General features: G+C 45.9%; 1 protein-coding gene across 4 annotated transcripts; it reads right to left on the bottom strand.

Annotated features, from left to right (window-relative positions):
• Nucleotides 1-116: 116 nt before the first annotated feature.
• Nucleotides 117-23,146, bottom strand: LOC112234876. 4 transcript variants are annotated; one of them, XM_042305052.1, is made up of 16 exons: nucleotides 22,564-23,146; nucleotides 19,872-20,020; nucleotides 17,323-17,470; nucleotides 17,114-17,187; nucleotides 16,371-16,489; nucleotides 13,679-13,766; nucleotides 12,624-12,772; nucleotides 12,420-12,504; nucleotides 11,653-11,774; nucleotides 11,051-11,200; nucleotides 4,029-10,773; nucleotides 3,726-3,880; nucleotides 3,317-3,450; nucleotides 2,810-3,153; nucleotides 2,582-2,666; nucleotides 117-1,756 (listed from the first exon to the last, which is right to left on the bottom strand). In XM_042305052.1, exons 1-16 carry the CDS (start codon nucleotides 22,649-22,651, stop codon nucleotides 1,623-1,625), a joined length of 8,769 nt encoding a protein of 2,922 aa, XP_042160986.1. In that variant the 5' UTR covers nucleotides 22,652-23,146; the 3' UTR covers nucleotides 117-1,622. The 4 variants fall into 4 exon arrangements, with proteins under 4 accessions (XP_042160986.1, XP_042160988.1, XP_042160989.1 ...); XM_042305054.1 differs by having other exon boundaries at nucleotides 117-1,746; XM_042305055.1 differs by having other exon boundaries at nucleotides 2,921-3,153.
• Between the last annotated feature and the right edge of the window lie 15 nt (nucleotides 23,147-23,161).

Raw genomic sequence — 23,161 nt, 5'->3', positions numbered from 1 at the left:
TCCATTGTTAGCTACATAATACAGTAGTTTGATCCTTCATTTCAGGAAAAACTATTGAACACCAGTCCAGTCTCCTTTGACAGCAAAAGGAATACTCTGACTTAAGAATATAAGACAGTACAATTTATTTTCATCAAACAGTTCAATAAATGTTTCACAGTTTTTATGTTGTTTTTATTTCCCCTGGTTTTATACAGCATCCCATGAAACCCATTATTTAAACAATACAGGTTTTAAACAGATGTTGAAACAGACTAAACAAAGGGACTAGTTGGAGCTTGACTGCATGATGGGTTGCTATTAGTAGAAAATTAATGTAAATCAACAAATACATGAATTTGGAGATATTTACCGATGAGAAGCTTCCGTTTTATCATGCTAAGATACATCAATTGTCCTCAAACAAAGTAAAATTATGACAAGACAACTATACATTGAATCATATTAGAAAATAATGAAACATGTTATATATATATTAGAGCAGGGTTTTCCCCAAACTCAGTCCTGCCCCCCCTTTTCCCTAGCACTGCACAGCTGATTAAAATCATCAAAGCTTGATGTTGAGTTGCTTATTTGAATCAGCTGTGTAGTGCTATGACAAAACCAAAACATGCACCCGTGGGGGCCCCAGGACCCAGTTTGGGAAACCCTACAAGTTGAGGACATAAGTTAAGCACAGGATGGCAGTTATAAAGACATGAAATTATACTCAATATTTTTGGGGGTTGGGGAAAATATCTTGCTTTATTTGTTATGAAGAATAATTCAATCGAGAAGCTATTACTTAGATGCATTTTATCCCAAACAATTCTGAGAGATAAATTAATTGCACCAAAATAAATAAACAATATTTACAAAGCATGGAAATATTTTTTTAATAAATAATGAATAAATTAAATAAATAATAGCTACACATAGTCTTTTAGAATAAAAGTATAGAGAAACATAGCTTGTTTTCATCTTTTCGTGCAGTCTAAGAATATATCTAAATTAAACAGCTCTAAAATTATATTGTATACACTATCTTTATACAAATGTTGAATGAGTACTCTCAAATACAGGAGTTAAGATTGTTTTCTGGCCCCAACTGCTGCCTACAAGTACGACTGACTGCAATGAAAATCGTTTTTACAAAGTTAAGATTTCAATCCAAGCTTCCACATAGACAGATACATGAGTAAAAGAAAGTGCATCCCCCAGTACATACTGGGTGAAGACAACCGAAAGAAGCAGGTAAAGAGAAGGTAAGCTGGTACACAATGACTCCCATTGCATAGCAGTCAATCCGTTTCACATTTTACAAAGCTCCAGACTGTTCTTCGCCTTGGACAAACTGCCTTTGCCATCAACCACTTCCAGCCAGTGTCTATAAATCGACCCTAGGATTCAGTGGCAAAGGGAGGAGTTATTATATCAACAACCTTTCTCGTACAAGGACTGGTAGCTGGTTAAACCTGGAATGTGTCCAGCTTTTAGAACAGGGGTCTTTTCTTTCCGTTGCCTGATCGATAAAAAAATAGCCTCTGAGAATGGTTATGGTTGGAGGGGAATCCACTGGCCACTCTCAGAAGGTCCCTGTTCTGAGGGTTACAGAACAACTCAGAGGATTCCGGAACCCTGCCTCACACCAAGTGGGGGTCATCGGCTGGGCTGACGGTAAAACGCGAGGATGTCACTGGGTTGGCCCCCACGGGCGACCTCGGTTTGACTGACAAGTCCCCTTTTCTTTTGGAGTCTTTGCCTTTGCTGTTTGCTCCTGGTAGAAAGACAGGAGCATAGTGTAAGTAAGGGAATTAAGGAATTACTACACTACAACTATGCCATACACAAACACACTGTACTGGGGTTGGAGTAAATACTATTTGAATTCAGAGGATACATTCTAACACATTTCATGAAATCAAATTGACCCATGCGGCACAAGACATAAACAAAAGCATACAACTGTAAATGTTATTAAAAATATATATGTACGATAAAAACATTACACAAATGGTATTTCATTAGTTAATATACTATATAGGTGTGTACAAACATCCTCTTGTAGAACCGAAGCACAAAAAGGCCCACACTCCCAAGTTAAAAATACACTTTCTCTCCTAGTAAAGCTTTCAACTGCAGGCTGACAGAGATCATGAAAGTAGATTATTTTGGTGTTGATGCTTTTCTATATACAGTCTATTCAAAACACCCAGAGGGGTTCAGCCAAAACTCTCCTTATTCTGTGAAATGAAGCGATCAGTGGGAGAGACTGAGAGCGGACGGCTTCTGGAGACAGGGTGGAAAACACATCTTAGACGTGCATTGTTGAGCACCAGATTTATGTCCCCACTCCAGTCCCCAAGTCACAGCGTGTGGGGGATAATTACAAGAGATACATTTTGGGGGTGCATATTTAGAAAAGGGGTTGGTGTGAGGGGTTCTCAATTTCAGTGAGTGGGGATCAGATGGGAGCTGTCCAATGGGTGTTTGTTATTGTAGTAATTTCATCAAAAGCTTTTTATTGGCTCTCAGAAGGGAATGATGTACAGGACCGTTATATGGTTTCTAATAGCAACATGCATGCATACGTAGTACGTACCATGTAAATCAAATTTAGTGCTTTTGTTAGGAGCTGGAGCTGGACTGGTGCAGGTGGAACTACTCAGCTCACTGGTTGGAGTTTCCTGTTTCAGAAACAGAGAGGAAGAGTCAGGGACTGAAAAGGAGCAGAGACAGTACATGTACATTCAATATAGTGAAAGTGTTAAAAGCCCAAGTGTAACATGGGACTCAATATATGAGGGGGGGGGGGAAACTAAACAAACACCTGATCAAAGAGATAGACAGTGACATCATCAAAAAAGGACACGTTTCTCCCTCTGTCTTTCTCTTTGTCTATTGGTTCCCTTGGCGACTTCAGCAGACTCCTGAGCCCCACCCTTTTGCCAACGTCTGTTTCAGTGACAACAATCACCCTCCTGGAGCCTTCGTCTTCCTGTTCTTCTTCCTCATCCTCATCGGGGTCACTTCCTGGGGACACACCCCTCCGTCTCCCACTCCTGTCTCTGTGTAGCCCGCCCTCCCTGAACCCTCCCTTGGGACTGGAGGAGAGAGGGAGAGCAAGAGGGAGAGGAGGGAGGGAGAGGGAGAGGGACAGGCGAGCCAGTTTGGCTGTGAAAGAAGAGAGGAATAGATAAAGTCAGACATGAAAGATGGTGTCAAAAAGCACCAATCTATCCATTAGAACATGTCATTTACACACCTGCAGAGTGGGTGAATGTCAACAATGCATCCTATTCATACACATTTTCACACAAAAAAGGTCTGGAGGTACCTTTCATTGCTTGGTTTGCCACAGGCTGAGGGGGTGTAACTTCTGGCTGCTGGATCACAGTCAGTGGTTCACTGTCAGTCGCATCAGACTCACTCTGGGGTTCAGAATTGGGTTCGGTGTCCGGCTCCTCTTCGCTAAGAACAGAAAAAAAGATCTCTTCTTTTATTATCTGTCTGCCTGCCATCATTCAACACAACAGTTTGATAAATCTCAAAATACATAGAGGACAGTGGAGGTTACTGAGGGGAGGACAACCCATGATAATGGATGAAACGGAGCCAATGGATTGGCATCAAACCTTGTGTTTGATGTATTTGATGACATTCCACCGATTCTGTTCCATCCATTACCACGAGCCCCTCCTCCCCAATTAAAGTGCCACCAACCTCCTGTGATAGAGAGAGCATACCTTCCTACATCCTTCACACTGACTGCGTCTCCGCCCCCATCGAAGGACTGGTCCCCCCATGGGCGGAGAATGACGCTGTTGCTCACTGTCGCCCCCCGGAGGACGTTCGTTTTAACGTTCTCACAGAGCGAGAACTGCAGTCTCTCCTCACACACCTGAAGAAAGGGAAACAGAAGAAGATAATAGGGGTATAAATGTTTAAACATATTCAGGAAAATGGATATTGTAAATTGTGTAGGCTTATACTTTCATACATCTACAAAGTTGTGCAACTTGGGGTTAAAATGCAAGGCTAATGCTCACCTGCATCATTAGGCCATTTTTAGTGGGCATCTTTGAAAGCGACCTCTGATCCTTGGAGTCAGGAGAATGACATGGTGAAAGGGCTGATGGGAACTGTACTTCACGCCTCTCCTCCTGAGGTGAAAGTTTAGCCCCAGTTGGGATGTCTTGGACCGCCGATGGAACCAACCTGGCTAGCCAGTCAGCGCTCTCAGAGATTCCGTCAACTTCCTCTTTCAGTTCCACTCTCCTCTTCCCCTCAGGCATGGAGGTCCCACAGGTCGCTTCACCTTTATCGCTCTCTCCAGAACCCTTAGTTTTCTGCTCAGGGGTCTTCTTCATAGACTCCAACAGCTCCAGATTCCCCAGGAAGAGGTCATCCAGGGTGTCCTCCTCATCCCCAGATATGCAACACAGCTGCTCCAGTTTCTCAAAATCTTCCAGAGGCTCCTCGTCCAAATCCTTCCACTCAGAGATCAACAGCTCTGGGATGGTGTTGAGGGGACTCTGGAGGAATGACGGGAGTGTGGTGGTTGTGTTTTTCTGGGACAGGTTATTTCTGTCATCCTCGGATATGTTTGATGTAAGGCGGCTCTGGTTCTGGCTTTCACCTGAGAATAATGGAAGTGTTGGATGTACAGGTGAAAGGTCGAGGTTTGCAGAGATCCCTCTGCTGTGGGTTGTGGCGGGTGGTAAGGGGGGCGGCTCTGGGATATCAGTGTGAGGAGTGGGGGGCATTGTTGGGTCTCTCTCAGCACTGGTAATGAAATCTGAGCCTAAATAATCAAGGTTTATAAGACCGCGATCGTCGTCTATTTCTATGACAGAAGGTGGGGGACTAGGAAAAGAATCATCTAAACTCTGCAACCTGTCTTCTTGCATATCAAGATCCATGCTAGGAGGAGGGCTGGGAAAGTCTACAGAACTGAACTGAAAGTTGTCTCCATGTGAACCAGACAGATCTGTACAAGAGGCTATATCCTCCAAGTCATTATCATTGGGAGAAGACACCAGGTCGCATAGAAGAGATATGTCTCTTAAATCCTCACTTGTGTTTACAATGTCTACTCCCCCTTCTCTGTCCTCCCCCACAAGCTGGCGAGTAGAGTCAGCTTCTTCAATGTGCATGCTTGGCTCAATATGTTGTAATCCTGATAAATCTATCTGTGGTACTCCAGTAAGGCAGATAGATACACCCAAATATATACTCTTTACTGTGGGAGCAAGATGGTTGTCTAATTCAAAGTCCTGTTCTTTTTCTATGTTATTTTCGGCCATTGCCCTTTCTTCCATTTGGATTTCACTGAGATGATTCAACCTGTTGAAGTTCTGATTTCCCTCATCTTGAGCAATGTTTCCATCCAAGTCGTTTAGAAGAGATGCAGTTTGACTTTCACTGTCTCCACCCATCTCAGTGAGTGACCTGAACTGCTCCCTCCCTCTTGCATTGGTCTCACGCTCTGGGATTTCTCGGTTTTCCACCTCAACCACTAGCTGATCATCTTCAACATTTTGCTCATCATCATCATCAAACCTATCTGGATTTTCTATATTTTCCTCTTGCTGTACATCCAGTGCCTGGGATAGCTGACTGTCAATGCTACTGGAGAGAACCTGTTTCTGGGACAACTCTCCCTTTATTTCCAGGTAGGCTACCCGTCCCTGCCTCTCGTCATTAGAAGTATCTTCACTATCTTGGAGGACGGCTGGATGAGGCTCACTCCCCGCCAGTTCATCGTTCTCCTCAGCCTCCCAGAATTCCCGGCCTACCACCAGCTGCTCCCTCTCCTCCCAGGTCTTTCCGAACGCTGAGAAGAATTCCAATCCGAGTTCAGCTTCCTGGCTTCTGTTCTCCGGCGAGGCCCACTGGTCGTTCTCCGATGGCCACAGGTGCAGGTCTCCCTGCTGGTAACGGTGACAGTCGAACTCGCCCCTTACCACTCCTTCCCCTCTCCCCTCCCCCTCCTCCAGAGTGTTCCACAGCTCTTTAGCCTTCATCTCCAGATCCTTAGATGACTCCCTGTCCACAGTCTCAGCAGATCCATCCCTGCTCAAAGACCCACTCTGGCTCCCCGTCACTGGTCCTCTCTGAGGAGATTTCTCCTTCATGGCGTTACACAGCTCTCCAGCGGCAAGCTGTTTCTCTGTCTCTGATTTGGCCTTGGCCCTCTCGTCTTCGCTTTCTTCTGAGTAACACAAGTTTCTCAGGCCAAGCTCATTGGCGTCGGTGTGTTGAATCTCCAGACCTTGTCCGTCTTCTCTTTCAGACACCTCAGTGACCCCCTCGGCCCAGAAAGAAGAGGCCAGTTTGCTCTCTTCGTCATTGGTGCTCTCTCTGTCGTTGGGATCCAGTACTACTGCAATATCGTCACTGAGTTTGACCTCGCTGGTTTGAATACCGTAGAACCTAGATAGCCTGGATTCTCTGTTATCATGGTCACCATGTAACGCCGTCACTGGTTCCGTAGTGTCTTTCATGGAATTATCATTTTCTCTCTCTTCGATACCTGGGAGTTCTTCATTCTCAAGTTTGTTATCCTTTGTCTGAATGGCAGATATTAATTTCAAACAGTCTGTCTTAGTGGTACTATTAGAAGGCAATGTCAAGACTTTGTCTGTGGAGTCATGGAATCTAAAATCATTCGACTCCACATGAGAAATCACACCTTCTGTGTAATGATTACAAATTTGAGTTCCATCATTGTAAGAGAACCCTTTGAGAGGTGCATCATCTAAATTAGAGAACAGCTTAGCTATAAACTCATTGTTCTCCTTGGTCTGTGAGTTATCAGACAGGAGTCCCGGATGGACTAGGCCCTTTTCATCTGACTCTCCACTCTCATTGTGGAACATTCCAGAGTCTTCTCTCTGTTCTGATTCTAACCCTGTTTTATGTTCTACTTCTTTCAGACTGAGATCGTTCTCCTGAATACTCAACATGTCTTTATATCCATCATCACTGTTTTGAGAGATATCCTGCACATGAGCATTCTGTTCAAGAACTGTCTCCTTTTCCCTCTCAATGTCAATTCCCTTATTTGAAATCCTCTTCAAGGGACTCTTTCCCCTGGTTTCTCCCTCATCCTCTAATTCTGTCTTCTCTTCTATTCCCGTCAGCGTCCCCCTCTCTCCGCCTCGTCCACTGCCGGGTCTGGTCACGCTCAGTCCATCACTGCTCTTCCTGCTAAGCCCCTCCCCTTCCCAGTCATTGTCAGAGAAGTAGGCAGAGTCTCTGTGGGGGGTTTCTGTCCCCAGCACCCTCCAACCACCTGGTCCTTCACCTCCAACACATGGGTCACCTGGGGTCAGACAGTCGGCTGAACTGGGGGTCAAAGATGAAAGGAATGAGTCTGAGGGGGTCATGGTGGAGAGAGAGAGGTCAGAGGATGGGTCCCAGTCTGGGGTGGTGGGAACGGCCTCAGGGCTCTTTTGACTTGGGTCTGACCTTCCTTCTTGGTTGATCTGTGAATTCTGTTTGTTCATTTGTAAATAGCTTTCAACATTTGGGTCATGTGACTGAGCAGTAGAACAATGTGATGTGTTGTTCTTCATTTGACTGTCACAACCTTTTGAACTCTCTGACCCTTCTTCCTGGGGATCTTTAGATTCAATTTGACATGCTCTATCTGTTTCTGATGTCTCTGTTGTTAAGTCATGTAAAATGTCATCAACAACTTCCTGCTTCTGACATCCTTGCCCTGTGTCTCTGACCTCAGCATCACCTTTCATTCTCTCACAACTCCTTTCCCCAACATTATTCTGACCCCTGCTCTCTTTCTCATCTACAGAAATAGGTGACTCATCATCACAGGGTTTCTTTTCAGATTCTTCCACTCCTCCAGTAACACTGTCTTGAGATAAAGATTGAACTTGAGCTTGTCTTGAGAGCTCAACCCTTTCTCTGACTCTCTGTGTTTCTCTTACAGGTAAGGCTGGACCTTCTGAAACGTCCTCTGTTTTTGTACTGGGGAATGTTTGGTAAAGGAGGAGGCCATTTTTTGGCATTATCTCTGAGAACACATAGTCACCAGGCTGTGGCTGAGAGTCTGGGTGAGAGTTGGTGTCAGCGGTGGGATCTGTGAGTGAGCTGGGTGAGTCCTTGAGGCAGGTCGTGTGTGTGGGACATCCCTCTTCCTGTTTGACAGACTGTTTATTGGATCCTATTTGCAGTACTGGAATCTCAGGCCGTATAGTGACCTTCATCTCACTCTTTTTTGCCCGTTTAGTCACTTGGGCGTAAATGGCCTCCGGTGCTACATCGTCTTTGCCTCTGTTTGATGTACGTATGGAACTCTCTGATTGGAAACGGATGGTCTGAGAGGAGTCAGGATCTATGCATATTGACTCATATTCTGGTGACATTGGAGTGGGTGACTGAGACAAGTCCTCGCAATGCTTGTTGGAGGAGGTTGCATTTTGTCTGGATATGATCTCCGTCAAAAAGGTCTCTGCTGATTGGATCTCCTTCAGGAACTCCTCTCTGGTCATCTGTCCCTTCTCGGTCTCCTTCTCCGTCTCCTGTGACTCCGACTCCTGCCTCCCCACTGTGATTTCGGAGAGGAGGGATCGGGATCTCCTCATGCCCCTGGAGTATGCCTCCTCGGCCTCAGCGTAGGACGGGAGGCCGGGGGCGCAGGTGTAGGTGTAGGGACGCGATCGGGAACCAGGAGGGTGGAGGAACTTCACCGGATCTCTCTCCATGCCTGCATCCATCCTTCCTGTGTTTGTGATCTCAGTGAGGAATAGATCTCTCTGGATGGAGCCTTTCCTCACCCTCTCCACCTCTGTCACCATCTGTGTGTTTCTGTCTGGCCCCAATGTCTGTTCTGTAGAGCCCAGCTCTGTGGCCAGCGACCGGGACCGACGCATCCCCCCTCTCAAGGGCTGGAGGAAGTTCCCTGACCTCTCCCCATCCCTTTTCTTCTCCCGCTCTGTCTCTCCCTCCCATGAGGTCCTCCCCTCCTTGGACTTGGCATCATTTGACTCTGACACACTAGAGATCTCAGTCAGAAACAGGTGCATAGGGGATATCTTGGCGTCGGTTACGCTATCCGCCTGCAGTTCCGCGTCCTCCCTCCAGATGGCAGGCAGGATGGTGGCGAGGCGCGACTGGGTCCTCTTCATACCCCTGGAGAAGAGCTCGGCTGTGGCCGGATCCGCATCCTCTGACAAACTAGAAGTCGGGACGGTTGTCCCTCCCCCACTGGGTTTCTCAGGGGACATAAAGGGGGAGTCATCCTCATCTGAATAGGTGGGACTGGAGGACGAGTGCCTCTCAATTCTGGGGCCCCCGGACTCGGAGTGGGAGATGTTGCGGTAAACAGGGCGAAATACGTTCTGGCGTCGTACAGGAGAGTCAAAGTCTTTTGAGCGGAAATTGGATGTTCCCTTTGTGTTGTGCAAGGATGCTGTGCGCCGTACACCACCTTGTCGGTCTGAGTCGTCACAGGATAGTGGCTCTCTTTGAGAGTACATCTGGGGCTTACTGTATCTGGAGTAGCTACCTACACCATAGCTGTGATACAGGCCCCTTTGGGGCTTGTAGTGGGGTGGGAGAGGGGGAGGACATGTTTGGGGAGTGGGGTAGATGGGGTGGCTGGACTGGGGTAGGGAGGGGGACAGTGACGGGGAGGGGGGCATGGTCTGACGAGGACGGTGGAACCCTAAGTGATCATATGATGATGGCAGGCAGCTGCCCGTCAGAGGGTCCATCGTTTCTATCTTACCACTCATGGAATAGTGACCCAGCCCAAGTCCTACTCGGTGGTAGCCCAAAGGAGGAGCAGGGAGGGGGCGCGAGTGGAGGTGGTTGCCCGATGAGGTTGACATAGAATGTGGCTTGGGAGGCAGGACAGGGGCCTGAGAACCAATGGATGACCTACTGTCTCCTTCACCCCCCCCCTCCTCATCATCATCTCCTAAATCCACCACAGAGAAGTCAGTCACCCTACTGGAGGTGTCTTTGAACTCTGCCACCCCAGTGTTGGGGACTCTTATCTGGACCTCGCTGGATCGGATGGTCTGGATGGATTTCCCTCCTCGCCCAGTGTACTCCTCATCAGAACTGTACGGCGCACGTTCTTTGCCCAGCATTCCGCTGCGTATCTCCACTAGCTCCAGATCTCCAGGACACAACGAGTCAGAACGGAAAGAGTGCGCTTTCCCTTTAAGAGATGGGGACTTATCCTGAGGGGTGTGCTCCTCCAATCGGATGAAGTACTCGCTGGCGAGGGAGGGGCTACGTGCACTTATCACAGGGACAACAGTGGGTGTGTCCAGGGATTGTCTGTGGGAGGGGTTGACCGTCGGGATTGGCTGGGGAGGAGGAAGTGGTTGGTAGCCCCGCTTCGCATGGGCCTTCTCCCAGAAGTACTCAAAATTTAACCCTTTACTGGTCTCTGTGACTGTCAGGATGTCATCGAGTTCTGTGGAGGATGGGGTGATGCAGTTCCCCACGGGGTCCAGTAGAGGGTAGGAGTTCCCCCTGTCATCCCTCCCATACTCCCTCTCTCTCTGTCGTTCACTCGCTGCAGCCTGGAAGGCCGGAGGGCGGAGAGAATCCCACCGTCTTTCAAATGACTCATCGCTCTCTCCTCTTCTTCCTCTCCCTTCCTCATACTCCTCGTCCTCATCCTCCTCGTCCTCTCCCACACTCCTTCGGGACATCCCTCGCTCAGCAGCCAGAAGGGAGGAGAGGAGGAGGAATACCTCAGCGATGGAGGGGCGTTGGGAAGGAGGGAGCCAGCAGGACTGCATGATCTCATACCTAGAAGAGGAAAGACAGGAAAGACAAACACAAAGATAAGGGGGATTGGAAATGACGCAGACAATTACATTGATGGAAGCTACAATCTATCTGCAGTATTAAAGCTGATCTACCTCCACCCCAAAAGAGAGGTTTGAGGGGATTGCATATATTAGCTTTGACCTTAATGATCTATTGACAAAGTAGGCCTTTAAAGTAACACATCTGTAATCAACTCCTTTCTTCATCAAATGCAGATATCATCAGAGAACCAAAAGTCAGGAAATGGCCCACTGACCAGTAGTCAGCATGGGAGAGTTTGAGCCGTGGCTGGGCCAGGGTGATCTGTCTCTCTCTGATGACGAAGGTCAACACTTCCTCATCACTCAGGTGCCTGTGAGGCTGAGAACCAAACTCAAACAGCTCCCAGATCACCACCCCCAGAGACCTGGGAGAAAAGGAAGAGAGAGGGGAGAGAAATGGGAGAGAGTGGGAGAGAAGTGGGAGAGAGAGGAGAGAAATGGGAGAAAGAGAGGAGAGAGAAGTTGGAGAGAGAGGGGAGAGTGGGGGGAGAAGTGGGAGAGAGAGGGGAGAGAAGTGAGAGAGAGAGGAGAGGAGAGGGAAGTCGGAGAGAGAGGGGAGCGAGATGGGAGAGAAGTGGAGAGAGAGGGGTGAGAGAGGGGAGAGAAAGGAGAGAGAGGGGAGAGAAGTGGGATAAAGAGGGGAAAGAGAGGGGAGAGATGTGGGATAAAGAGGGGAGAGATAGAAAATAGGAGTAGAGAGAGAGAGTTGGAGGATAGAGAAATACTCAAATTAGATAAGAAATACAGAATACAGCTTATTGAAATATTCAGTTGTTTATTTGTCCATTTTAGAGGCAGGTTGTGTTATGGTACGTACCACAGATTGCTGGTCTTGGTCTGGTCAGTGACGATCAGAGATCCTCTGTACTCCTCCAGAAGCTCTGGCGCTATCCACCTCAGGGGAATCCACAGCTTGTCTGATGTTAGGTAATAGTCATCCTACACAGATAAACACACACAGAGGGATGCACGGACTTGAAGATAAGCCATTAGGGACATCCAATACGTTAGGGATAATCAACAAGGGGCTATGTGTTTTCTGGGAGATAATCAACCACCTGGAAGGTGTGTTCCATGACACGCTAAAGGAGCAGAACTGACCTTCCACGGAGTTGCATTATTTTGCAGAGAACGCATAGAGCCCCATGGTTATAATTTAAAACATTTATAGCTAGAAATGTGTTCATTTGCAGGTAGAAAATGTGTTCAACATCCACTGAAGTACCTAGCAAGTTTACTATAGAGAGACCGTAGTTGCCATGGTAACCAAACAAACACTTGCTAGTTTTTAACCAAATTTGAGTCCTAGCTTGCTATTATGAAAATCGAATCCAACAATGGCAATAATGTTTTCAACTTTTGCTTTCAAATGCAGCTCAAGCATAGAACATGTAATAACTATACCCATTGAATTCTATCGTGCAAATATACTGTGGATTATAGGGAAAGAATGCCCTACAAGCCTATCAGAAACGATTATTCAACAATACCATGGTATAAGTGGTATAACTTGTCTACAGGTTGTGGTGGTTCAAGCAAAGTACATGGGTAAGCACACACGCCCCCACACACACTCAAACATACCTTGTAGTGGTTGTGAGACAGCCCATAGTCTCCGATTCTGACAGTGAGGTCAGAGGTAAGGAGACAGTTCCTCAAAGCCAGATCACTGGAGAGAAAACAATCATAATTCCTTTACTATCAATCACTCAATTACCAACCAATCAATCACTGGAGCTATTGGAACCCCACTGGAGCCAGAGAGAGCCAGGATATGATCTCACAGACCTGTGGATGTAGTTATTCTCGTGGAGGTGCAGCAGGCCAGAGGTGATTTCAAACGCCATCCTCTGCAGGGTCAGCATTTCCCGGGTCAGAAGGTCAGGGGTCATCCCATCTGACTTCCTCTGGGCTCTCAGGTACCTCTTCAGGTCACCCTGGTAACACATCACAAATATAATTAATTTCTACAACATCAATGAGTGTTACAAATATCATTAATTTATTACACCATCAATGAGCATTACCAATATCATGTACAGTATGTGATACTTAAAACAATCAAAAGAACAATTAACATAGTTTATAACTTTGACCAGACATATTGAGCTATATATCAAGTACATTTGTACATTTATGCTGGAGAAATATCAGCTCCTAAGTGTTTTCCTGAACCTGAAGATCCTCAAAAGCAGAAGGGGAATTGGTAATGAGTTAATATCACTAGAGAGAGAGAGGTTGTACTGGTGGTAGGACAGGAGAATAAGATACTTCAAATGATAAAAGGATGTGTGTTTCAATGTACAGAGGATTTATAGCTTATGTTATTCTGGTAAAGGGCTGTGGTATTGTTTCTCTCCCGTCCCTGGTCGTTCATTGATCTGTTTGAGTCATTGATTGGCCAGAGAGTCCAATCACTTGGGATTTCAGGTCTCAATCGGTCTTTGATTAAAGAGCAAGAATGAAAGCAAACAAACAGAGGCAGCAGGTGTTGAGTGTTGGAGCTGGAAACAACTGGCATAACATCACGTCACCAAGTATTTACATGGTTATTTGATGGGAGGAAAGGAAACTAACCAAACATATGTTTCCATGTACGGAAGCTATAGTCTGGTGTTTGTCACTTAATTGATCCATTTGAATCATCCATTGTCCAATCAGCTGGTTGCTCAGGTATCAATCAGTCTCTGATAGAAACACAATGATGAGAAAAAACAATCCTACAGGAATGGAGTAAATGTATCCTTTCCAAAACAAAATGGCCTCTCTTTGGATCTCCTCTACAATGTGCCCCCCTCTTCTTCTCCATCCCATAATAGTAGTTAAAACAGCATGGCCCTCACCAACTGACAGAACTCCATGACCAGCAGGAAGGGAATGCTCTCGCTGCATTGGCCCAAACACTGAAGGATGTTGGGATGTTGGAGACTCCTGAAGGCAAGGAAATAGAGAGGGAGAGAAAGGGGGGAAAGAGAGAGGGGAGAGAGAGGGGGAGAGAGAGGGAGGGGAGAGAGAGAGGGGAGAGAGAGGGGGAGAGAGAGAGGGGAGAGGGGGGGAGAGAGAGGGGAAAAGAGAGAGGGAGAGAGAGGGGGAGAGAGAGGGGGAGAGAGAGAGAGGGGGAGAGAGAGGGGGAGAGAGAGGGGAGAGAGAGGGGAGAGAGAGGGGAGAGAGAGGGGGAGAGAGAGGGAGAGAGAGAGGGGAGAGAGAGGGGGAGAGAGAGGGGGAGAGAGAGGGGGAGAGAGAGGGGGGAAGAGAGGAGGGAGAGGGAGAGAGAGGGGAAAGAGAGAGGGGGGAAAGAGAGAGGGGAGAGAGAAAGATGATGAAACGAGGCAATGCAGCAGAGGATATGCAGTTAAAGTGAGCGAGGGTAGAGGAGAGAGGGGGATAACATCTGGGCACATTTGTTTGTGTAGGTTTACTTAGGTGGGTTTGTTAGTGAGAAAGTGGAGAGGACGAAAGAAAACAGACAGAGCTAGAGAGAGGGGGAGAGGACGATAGAAAACAGACAGAACTAGAGAGAGGGGGAGAGGATGATAGAAAACAGACAGAACTAGAGAGAGGACGAGAGGACGATAGAAAACAGACAGAACTAGAGAGAGGACGAGAGGACGATAGAAAACAGACAGAACTAGAGAGAGGACGAGAGGACGATAGAAAACAGACAGAACTAGAGAGAGGACGAGAGGACGATAGAAAACAGACAGAACTAGAGGGAGGGGGAGAGGACGATAGAAAACAGACAGAACTAGAGAGAGGGGGAGAGGACGATAGAAAACAGACAGAACTAGAGAGAGGACGAGAGGACGATAGAAAACAGACAGAACTAGAGAGAGGACGAGAGGACGATAGAAAACAGACAGAACTAGAGGGAGGGGGAGAGGGGGAGGATGATAGAAAACAGACAGAACTAGAGAGAGGGGGAGAGGATGATAGAAAACAGACAGAACTAGAGAGAGGACAAGAGGACGATAGAAAACAGACAGAACTAGAGAGAGGACGAGAGGACGATAGAAAACAGACAGAACTAGAGAGAGGACGAGAGGACGATAGAAAACAGACAGAACTAGAGGGAGGGGGAGAGGATGATAGAAAACAGACAGAACTAGAGAGAGGGGAGAGAGGACGATAGAAAACAGACAGAACTAGAGAGAGGGGGAGAGGATGATAGAAAACAGACAGAACTAGAGAGAGGGGGAGAGGATGATAGAAAACAGACAGAACTAGAGAGAGGGGGAGAGGACGATAGAAAATAGACAGAACTAAAGAGAGGATGAGAGGACGATAGAAAACAGACAGAACTAAAGAGAGGACGAGAGGACGATAAAAAACAGACAGAACTAGAGAGAGGACGAGAGGACGATAGAAAACAGACAGAACTAGAGAGAGGACGAGAGGACGATAGAAAACAGACAGAACTAGAGAGAGAACGAGAGGACGATAGAAAACAGACAGAACTAGAGAGAGGGGGAGAGGATGATAGAAAACAGACAGAACTAGAGAGAGGGGGAGAGGATGATAGAAAACAGACAGAACTAGAGAGAGGGGGAGCGAGAGAGATGACAGAGAAACATGTGTTTCTATATGTGACAGAGAAAGAGGCAACTGTAAGTGTGTATGAGAGAGAGCGAGAGATAGAGAGAGATGGCGGGCCAAGTGTCATTTTAATCTAAGTTGAGCATAATAAATAGGTCAGACCAGTAGTCATCTGTCACTCCATGTTACAGTTCTAACACTGCACCACTTGTATGCAGCATGCAGTCTCTAACTACCAGCATCTCAATATGACACACGACAATTAAACACATATACTGATGTGACTTGTGACTGATGTGACCATGTAGATGTTTTTCAAACAACACCAAATCAACCAGAGTGAAATACAGGTTGGGAGTTAACTGTGAAGTTAATCCCAATAACTGTGATTTATATACACTGAATGAACAAAACATTAGGAACACCTGCTCGTAACATGACAGACAGACCAGGTGAATCCAGTTGAAAGCTATGATCCTTTATTGATGTCACTTATTAAATCCACTTCAATCTGTGTAGATGAAGGGGGAGAGACAAGTTAAAGAAGGATTTTTAAACCTTCAGACAATCGAGACATGGATTGTGTATGTGTGCCATTCAGAGGGTGAGTGGGCAAGACAGAAGATTTAAGTGCCTTTGAATGGGGAATGGTAGTAGGTGTCAGGCACACTGGTTTGAGTGTGTCAAGAACTGCAAAGCTGCTGGGTTTTTCACACTCAACAATTTCCCGTGTGTATCAAGAATGGTCCCCCACCCAAAGGAAAATCCAGCCAACTTGATACAACTGTGGGAAGCATTGGAGTCAACATGGGCCAGCATCCCTGTGGAACGCTTTTGACACCTTGTAGAGTCCATACCCTGACTTGAGGCTGTTCTGAGGGAAAAAGAGGGTGCATCTCAATATTAGGTAAGTGTTCCTAATGTTTTGTACACTCAGGAAACCACAAAAACAAATAACTTAAATAAAAGTGTCTGATGACACAAAATGTCAGTTTCTCTGACCTGTATGGCTCAGACTCAGCCAAGAACTTCCTCTGCTCCAGAGGGCTGGCACTGACCCGCAACTCCTTCACCACGGCCTGGGAGGAGCTGCAGTCACACAGCACCTCCGCTAGGATCACCTGAGGGAGGGAGAGAGAGAGGGAAGGAGGGAGAGAGAGAGAGAGGGGGGGAGAGGAGAGCGAGAGAGGGAGAAGGAGGTAAGGAGAAAGAGAGATGTGGGACAGACAGGAGAGAGAGGGAGAGGAGAGAGAGAGAGAGAGAGAGAGAGAGAGAGGCAAAATGAGGTAAGGAGAAAGAGAGATGTGGGACAGACAGGAGAGAGATAGAGAGGAGGGAGAGAGGAGAGAGAGAGGGAAAAGGAGGTAAGGAGAAAGAGAGATGTGGGACAGACAGGAGAGAGATAGAGAGGAGGGAGAGAGAGGAGAGGAAAGGAGAGGGAGAGAGGTAGGGGAGAGAGATGGAAGGAGAAAGAGATGTGGGACAGGGGGGGAGAGGGGGAGAGGGGGAAAGAGAGGAGAAGGAAGGAGAGAGAGAGGGAGAGAAGAGAGGGAAAGAGAGAGAGAGAGATCAGAAATATTGTGGTGTAGGAAGAAGACATAAATTTACTGAGAAGCTGTTAAAAGGATGTGTCTTTTAGAGGAAACATGGGGTTGAGAGACATTTGGAAGAACTGCCAGATCCAGCTACCACCATTACATGATGACGTCACAACTGAGGGTGGAGGTATGAGTTGGTGATCTCACCTTTCCAAACCAGCCATTTCCTATTTCCTGAAGGTAGTTGAGAGTGTGCCTACGGAAGTACTTCGACTTAGAGTCTTTAGAGACAGAATAGAGGAGATGAAAAGAGAAAGACACATGATTTGTGGTTTTCTGATATCCATCAATTTTGCTAATATTCATGTGCTATATACTGCCATCAGCTCCAGCTACAGAGAGTCTGCCTTAGTTACCTGAGCCATCCTGCAGGGCGAGGCAGTTAGCCCTGTCCCTGAGTGGGAGGGTGTAGACCTCCGGGAGGGAGGGGCAAGAGGACAGACTGTCCTCCTGGGCGGGGCTAGAACCCCCAGAACACTCCTCCCCCTCTGCATTGTCAAACTCCTGATTTGACAGGAAAGAACAGAGGAAGCGTAGAAGCTTTAGAGATATTGTACGTTTGAAAAGCAGTGATCACCAAGCCTGGTCCCGGGAGATACAGGGCTTGTATGTTTTTGTTCCAGCCCAGCACCAACACACCTGATTCAGCTTATTAAACTCTTGTTTATTACCGTAGTTGATTAGTTGAATCCGGTGTGTTAGTTCTGGCCTGTCCTGGAACAAAATCCTACACATCCGAATCTCTCCAGGATGAGGGTTGGTGACCGCTTTTCTAGTGGATGTGTCAATACCCTAAAGTGGTTTACGTTTCTAAAGAAATTGGGCAAGTGTAAACAAATAACTGGTGGGCAGACACCATATTACTTTCCCCTTGTTGCCTGTGTTTTCACATAAGTTAAGATGAAGGAGGGGAGCCACTTTAGATAATTGAGATGCACCCAGTGTGCTGGCTGAAATGTCACAAAGAATGACCGATCTGGATTTAATATGAGGAAATCTATTAAATGTAAACAGACCCAAAGCTTTCTGGCTCATGCGACATCTGCAATACTTCTGGTAAAATGTGGTGCTGCACATGTAGCCAAAGAAACAATGAACCATCCAAAGATCACAGATTCAAAGACAATAGATTCATAGAGGGTTTGAATTATGTGGATGCCCACCGCCCCTGTGGTGCTGGGCCCTTCCATGACAAATCAGGACATTCCCATATGCTTTACCATTGTTACAGCCCTCAATGTTTAGAGTTTCACTAAGGGCCAGTGTGTAATATGATGCCTATATCTATTGATCTACAGTCGTGGCCAAAAGTTTTGAGAATGACACAAATATTAATTTCCACAAAGTTTGCTGCTTCAGTGTTATTAGATATTTTTGTCAGATGTTACTATGGAATACTGAAGTATAATTACAAGCATTTCATAAGGGACAAAGGCTTTTATTGACAATTACATGAAGTTGATGCAAAGAGTCAATATTTGCAGTGTTGACCCTTATTTTTCAAGACCTCTGCAATCCGCCCTGGCATGCTCTCAATTAACTTCTGGGCCACATCCTGATGGCAGCCCATTCTTGCATAATCAATGCTTGAGGTTGTCAGAATTTGTGGGTTTTTGTTTGTCCACCCGCCTCTTGAGGATTGACCACAAGTTCTCAATGGGATTAAGGTCTGGGGAGTTTCCTGGCCATGGAGCCAAAATATCGATGTTTTGTTCCCCGAGCAACTTAGTTATCACTTTTGCCTTATGGCAAGGTGCATCATGCTGGAAAAGGCATTGTTCGTCACCAAACTGTTCCTGGATGGTTGGGAGAAGATGCTCTCAGTGGATGTGTTGGTACCATTATTTATTCATGGCTGTGCTCTTAGGCAAAATTGTGAGTGAGCCCACTCCCTTGGCTGAGAAGCAACCCCACACATGAATGGTCTCAGGATGCTTTACTGTTGGCATGACACAGGACTGATGGTAGCACTCACCTTGTCTTCTCCGGACAAGCTTTTTTCCGGATACCCCAAACAATCGGAAAGGAGATTCATCAGAGATAATGACTTTACCCCAGTCCTCAGCAGTCCAATCCCTGTACCTTTTGCAGAATATCAGTCTGTCCCTGATGTTTTGTCTGGAGAGAAGTGACTTCTTTGCTGCCCTTCTTGACACCAGGCCATCCTCCAAAAGTCTTTGCCTCACTGTGTGTGCAGATGCACTCACACCTGCTTGCTGCCATTCCTGAGCAATCTCTTTACTGGTGTTGCCCTGATCCCGCAGCTGAATCAACTTTAGGAGGTGGTCCTGGCGCTTGCTGGACTTTCTTGGGCACCCTGAAGCCTTCTTCACAACAATTGAACTGATCTCATTGAAGTTCTTGATGATCCAATAAATGGTTGATTTAGGTGCAATCTTACTGGCAGCAATATCCTTGCCTGTGAAGCCCTTTTTGTGCAAAGCAATGATGACTGCACATGTTTCCTTGGAGGTAACCATGGTTGACAGAGGAAGAACAATGATTCCAAGCAACACCCTCCTTTTGAAGCTTCCAGTCTGTTATTCGAACTCAATCAGCATGACAGAGTGATCTCCAGCCTTGTCCTCGTCAACACTCACACCTGTGTTAAAGAGAGAATCACTGACATGATGTCAGCTGGTCCTTTTGTGGCAGGGCTGAAATGTAGTGGAAATGTTTTTGGGGGATTCAGTTCATTTGCATGGCAAAGAGGGACTTTGCAATTCATCTGATCACTCTTCATAACATTCTGGAGTATATGCAAATTGCCATTATACAAACTGAGGCAGCAGACTTTGTGAAAATGAATATTTGTGTCATTCTCAAAACTTTTGGCCTCGACTGTACACAACATGCATGCAGACAGCGCAACACAATAGACAAGACGTGTGAATAAGTCTCTTACATGATGGAGACTTACATTGAATCCCACTCCTCCCTTCTTACAGCACAGACAGGTGAAGAGCAGTAAAACAAAGGAGACGAGCCCCGAGCAAGAGATGAGAATGACGACGTAGGGCGGAGAAGAGAGAGACGCAGCCCTGGATTGAGAGACTGAGATATGGCGGGAGAGAAAAGGAGGAGAGGAAAAGGTTAATACGGTTAATGGGCCAGGTAGTACTTCCTGAAGGAAACACACAGTTGTTAGGTGGAAGTGTTGGTGAGTGGATGAGTGAGTGGGGGAAAGAGAGGCTTCAGAGAATTGGGTTGAAAAGGGTCAAAGTCATTGTTACATATTGAGATTGAGGAGGAAAACCGTTGGAATTGTTTCAATAGAGGTACATTTGAGACAAAGCGGAGGATCCCCAATGAACAACTGTCATTGGAGTTTTGGGAGAAGCAGGAAAAGGAAATCAACTTTGGAGGAAAGTCAGGAAACCATCTTCAGAATCAATAAAAGAGAGGAGAGATCAGAATTAAAGTTAAAATCAGGGAAGTCTACCATTCCAGTTAGGAAAGAGGGGGAGGAGGGAGGGGGGTACCAAAAAAACAACATTCCTTCCAGGAAACACAGTTGAAAAGCAGGGAGGGGTGGCGTTGTCATTTTGGGGAAATTGCTACCGGGGGAGGGTTGGAAAATTGGAAAATAATCACTCAAATCAGGGAGGTTGGCTACCTAGGTGAGAAGGAGGAGTTTGGGGCGTTTTTTTATATATTTGTACCTCAACTTGGCCGTTTGTGAGGAGCGAACCATCTGTGAAAAAGAGAAGGGGGAGGGCAGGGTGGTTAAAAACCCTTCACAACAGTAGGCTACTACTTGTTTGTTGTATCTTTCAATTTTAAACCCTCAAAATCAAAACCAGCATCGCCACAATCAAAAATGCATATTTCTAAATGAACTTGTTGTCAATATTATTTGTTTTTCCCCATATACAATTTTACAAAAACACTTCTCCAACTCCAGAAGGTGAACCTCTGAGTACACATACTTGTCAATACACTTGCAGGTCAAGTACCAATTCAGTACAGTACTTATGAATATCAACCACAGTGTGAGCATTTTCAGTGTCATTGGAACCAGAAAACACAAGTACTAGAGCTACTCTGTTCTCCCCTGCTCATCCTATTCCATCATGCCCTGTATTCATCACTACTTCTAGATATTGACTCACTATTACGACACAGTAATGAAAAATGCAAAACCAAATGTACGTTTCCCCATCCATTTCATGAGCTCATTGATTACTGAAAGCATGGCGTGAAGATGCATCAACAGTCCAATAATAGTCCAAACAAAAGGCTTTAATTGATGTTTACCCTATTGGTAGATCAATGTGTAAGCTTAACTGTGATGAACCATTTTGGCACATCCTCTCCTCTGCCTCTCCCTCTAGACAGTACACAAATCTTACAGAGGCATCCTATAACACACTGAAAGGGAATTCAATCACAAATAGGCTTTTCTGATCAATGGAATATTTTCATGAGATCATTCATGAGTGGAAAATACAAGTTACCCCTAAAAAGACATTTATGAAGCACTTTGAGCACTGCTTTAAAATCTATAAATAACATTGAACATTGTAATTAGCATTAAGGATGTTTTGAGCTCATATGTTGCATGGTTCCATCCTCCAATAGCTGTTTTATGAGAAAAACACTCAAACCTCCTAAAAACATAATGGTCCATGTTATTCTAACACATTCAAGAGTGACGTGTAAATTCTAAGTAAGAAAAGCTACTAAAAATCATGAGTATGAATTTGAGAAAGATACATGAATTATTGGCTCATCATAAATGTGTAAGAATTTCGTTGACTTATGTACTGGACTGCAGCCTATGCAAGCCTATAGCCTGGCAGTAGAATTACATTGGAAACTGATAAAATAGGAAAAACATGTCGGCCTATGTGAAATTCAAACTCTTTCACATAAGTCTATTTTAGAATACAATTATATTTTATGTAGCCTATCCATCGGCAGTATAGATGCACAATTCCTGGGCAATTCTATTATTCTATCCCTAGACAGCTGTCCAGACATACACTGCATATAAATAGGTACACATAGCAGGGGCCTATTCCACCAGCTCCAGTTTACGGCTCTTATCAAAACAATACACCAGAACACCATGACTGCAAACGATAATACACAAACAAAATACTGCGATGCCTAATTAAAAGGAGGACAAAATAAAACGGATTTTGTGGATTTTAAATGGAAATTCAAAGATTTTTATCATTAAACCCAAGTGGGACAATATAGATTTGATATACACATGAATAATACAGTGGCGATTAATTTAATATTCATTGGGCGAATTTCCGTTTTGACATGCCACCGAGGCTATTGATAAATATCACCGAAATAGGGTCGCAGATCCTACCGAATTCTCCTGGCTACTTGATGATAATAATGTGGCCATTGTCTTTCTGATTTCCTCCCCAGTGTTATAAAGGCATATTGCCTACCATAGCCTAATCATATCAGTTTAGAAAGATACAATATATCGTATTATTGTTGAGGCTGTGTCAGTGTGTTTTGGCCGTAATATTTCAGAGTACCTATTCATAACCCTCTCATCTATCCCCTCTCCCACCTCCCCTCTCTTCTTTCTCCCAGCGTCAATATCATTCCAGCACACCGACACCACTCACCTTCTCTCTGCGGGGCTCCAAGGGCTCTCTCTGGGTTGAAGTACGACAACATCCCCGCCAGCACTATCACCCAGCAGTGTCGTCGCATCGTCGCGGGATCCACCACAGCACAATCATTCGAGCGACGCTTTCGGTCTTCTCCTTCTCTCCGCTACCGTCTGGCGCTGTCTTCCCCCGCTAATAAAGAACGTCTCCTTGTTGTTGTGTTCCCCTCTTCCCCTCCTCCGTTTGATCCCCCTCTCCTAGTCCGCTACTAAACACTGTGTAAGAGACGCTCTTTTGTGCATCCCGTCCTGCCAACCCAACCCATCAAATCCAGAACCGTTACATCAGTGGTCTCTCCACAAAAACGGCGACGAAAACAACAAATAACCCCAATGAGGTCAAACCATGCGCTATTTTTCCCCGTTTCGGCTCTTTCCCCTCCGACACCAGTATGAGGGCGACTGTAGTATTTATCTCCCGTTAAACATCGGCTACGTCAGACAAAAGTGAGCTTGCATTATCATGGTTCGCCCGTGGTTTCATGCGAGTGCGTCTGTCTTGCTTCTACACTCTGCTGTCTCGGGCCCGTTTTATTATTTCGCGGTGCTGTGCG

This window comes from Oncorhynchus tshawytscha, linkage group LG23 (genome assembly GCF_018296145.1).
Source record: "Oncorhynchus tshawytscha isolate Ot180627B linkage group LG23, Otsh_v2.0, whole genome shotgun sequence".
Classification (NCBI taxonomy): domain Eukaryota; kingdom Metazoa; phylum Chordata; class Actinopteri; order Salmoniformes; family Salmonidae; genus Oncorhynchus; species Oncorhynchus tshawytscha.
This window is presented reverse-complemented; position numbering and strand designations above follow the sequence as displayed.

Excerpts from the sequence above, each read along its gene's own strand:
- LOC112234876 (XM_042305052.1), bottom strand. The coding sequence starts at position 22,651 with ATGCGACGACACTGCTGGGTGATAGTGCTGGCGGGGATGTTGTCGTAC. Across the intron at positions 11,201-11,652 it reads ACCAAGACCAGCAATCTGTG|GTCTCTGGGGGTGGTGATCT; the intron begins GTACGTACCATA and ends CTTTTCTCCCAG. Across the intron at positions 3,154-3,316 it reads GGCAAACCAAGCAATGAAAG|CCAAACTGGCTCGCCTGTCC; the intron begins GTACCTCCAGAC and ends CTTCTTTCACAG.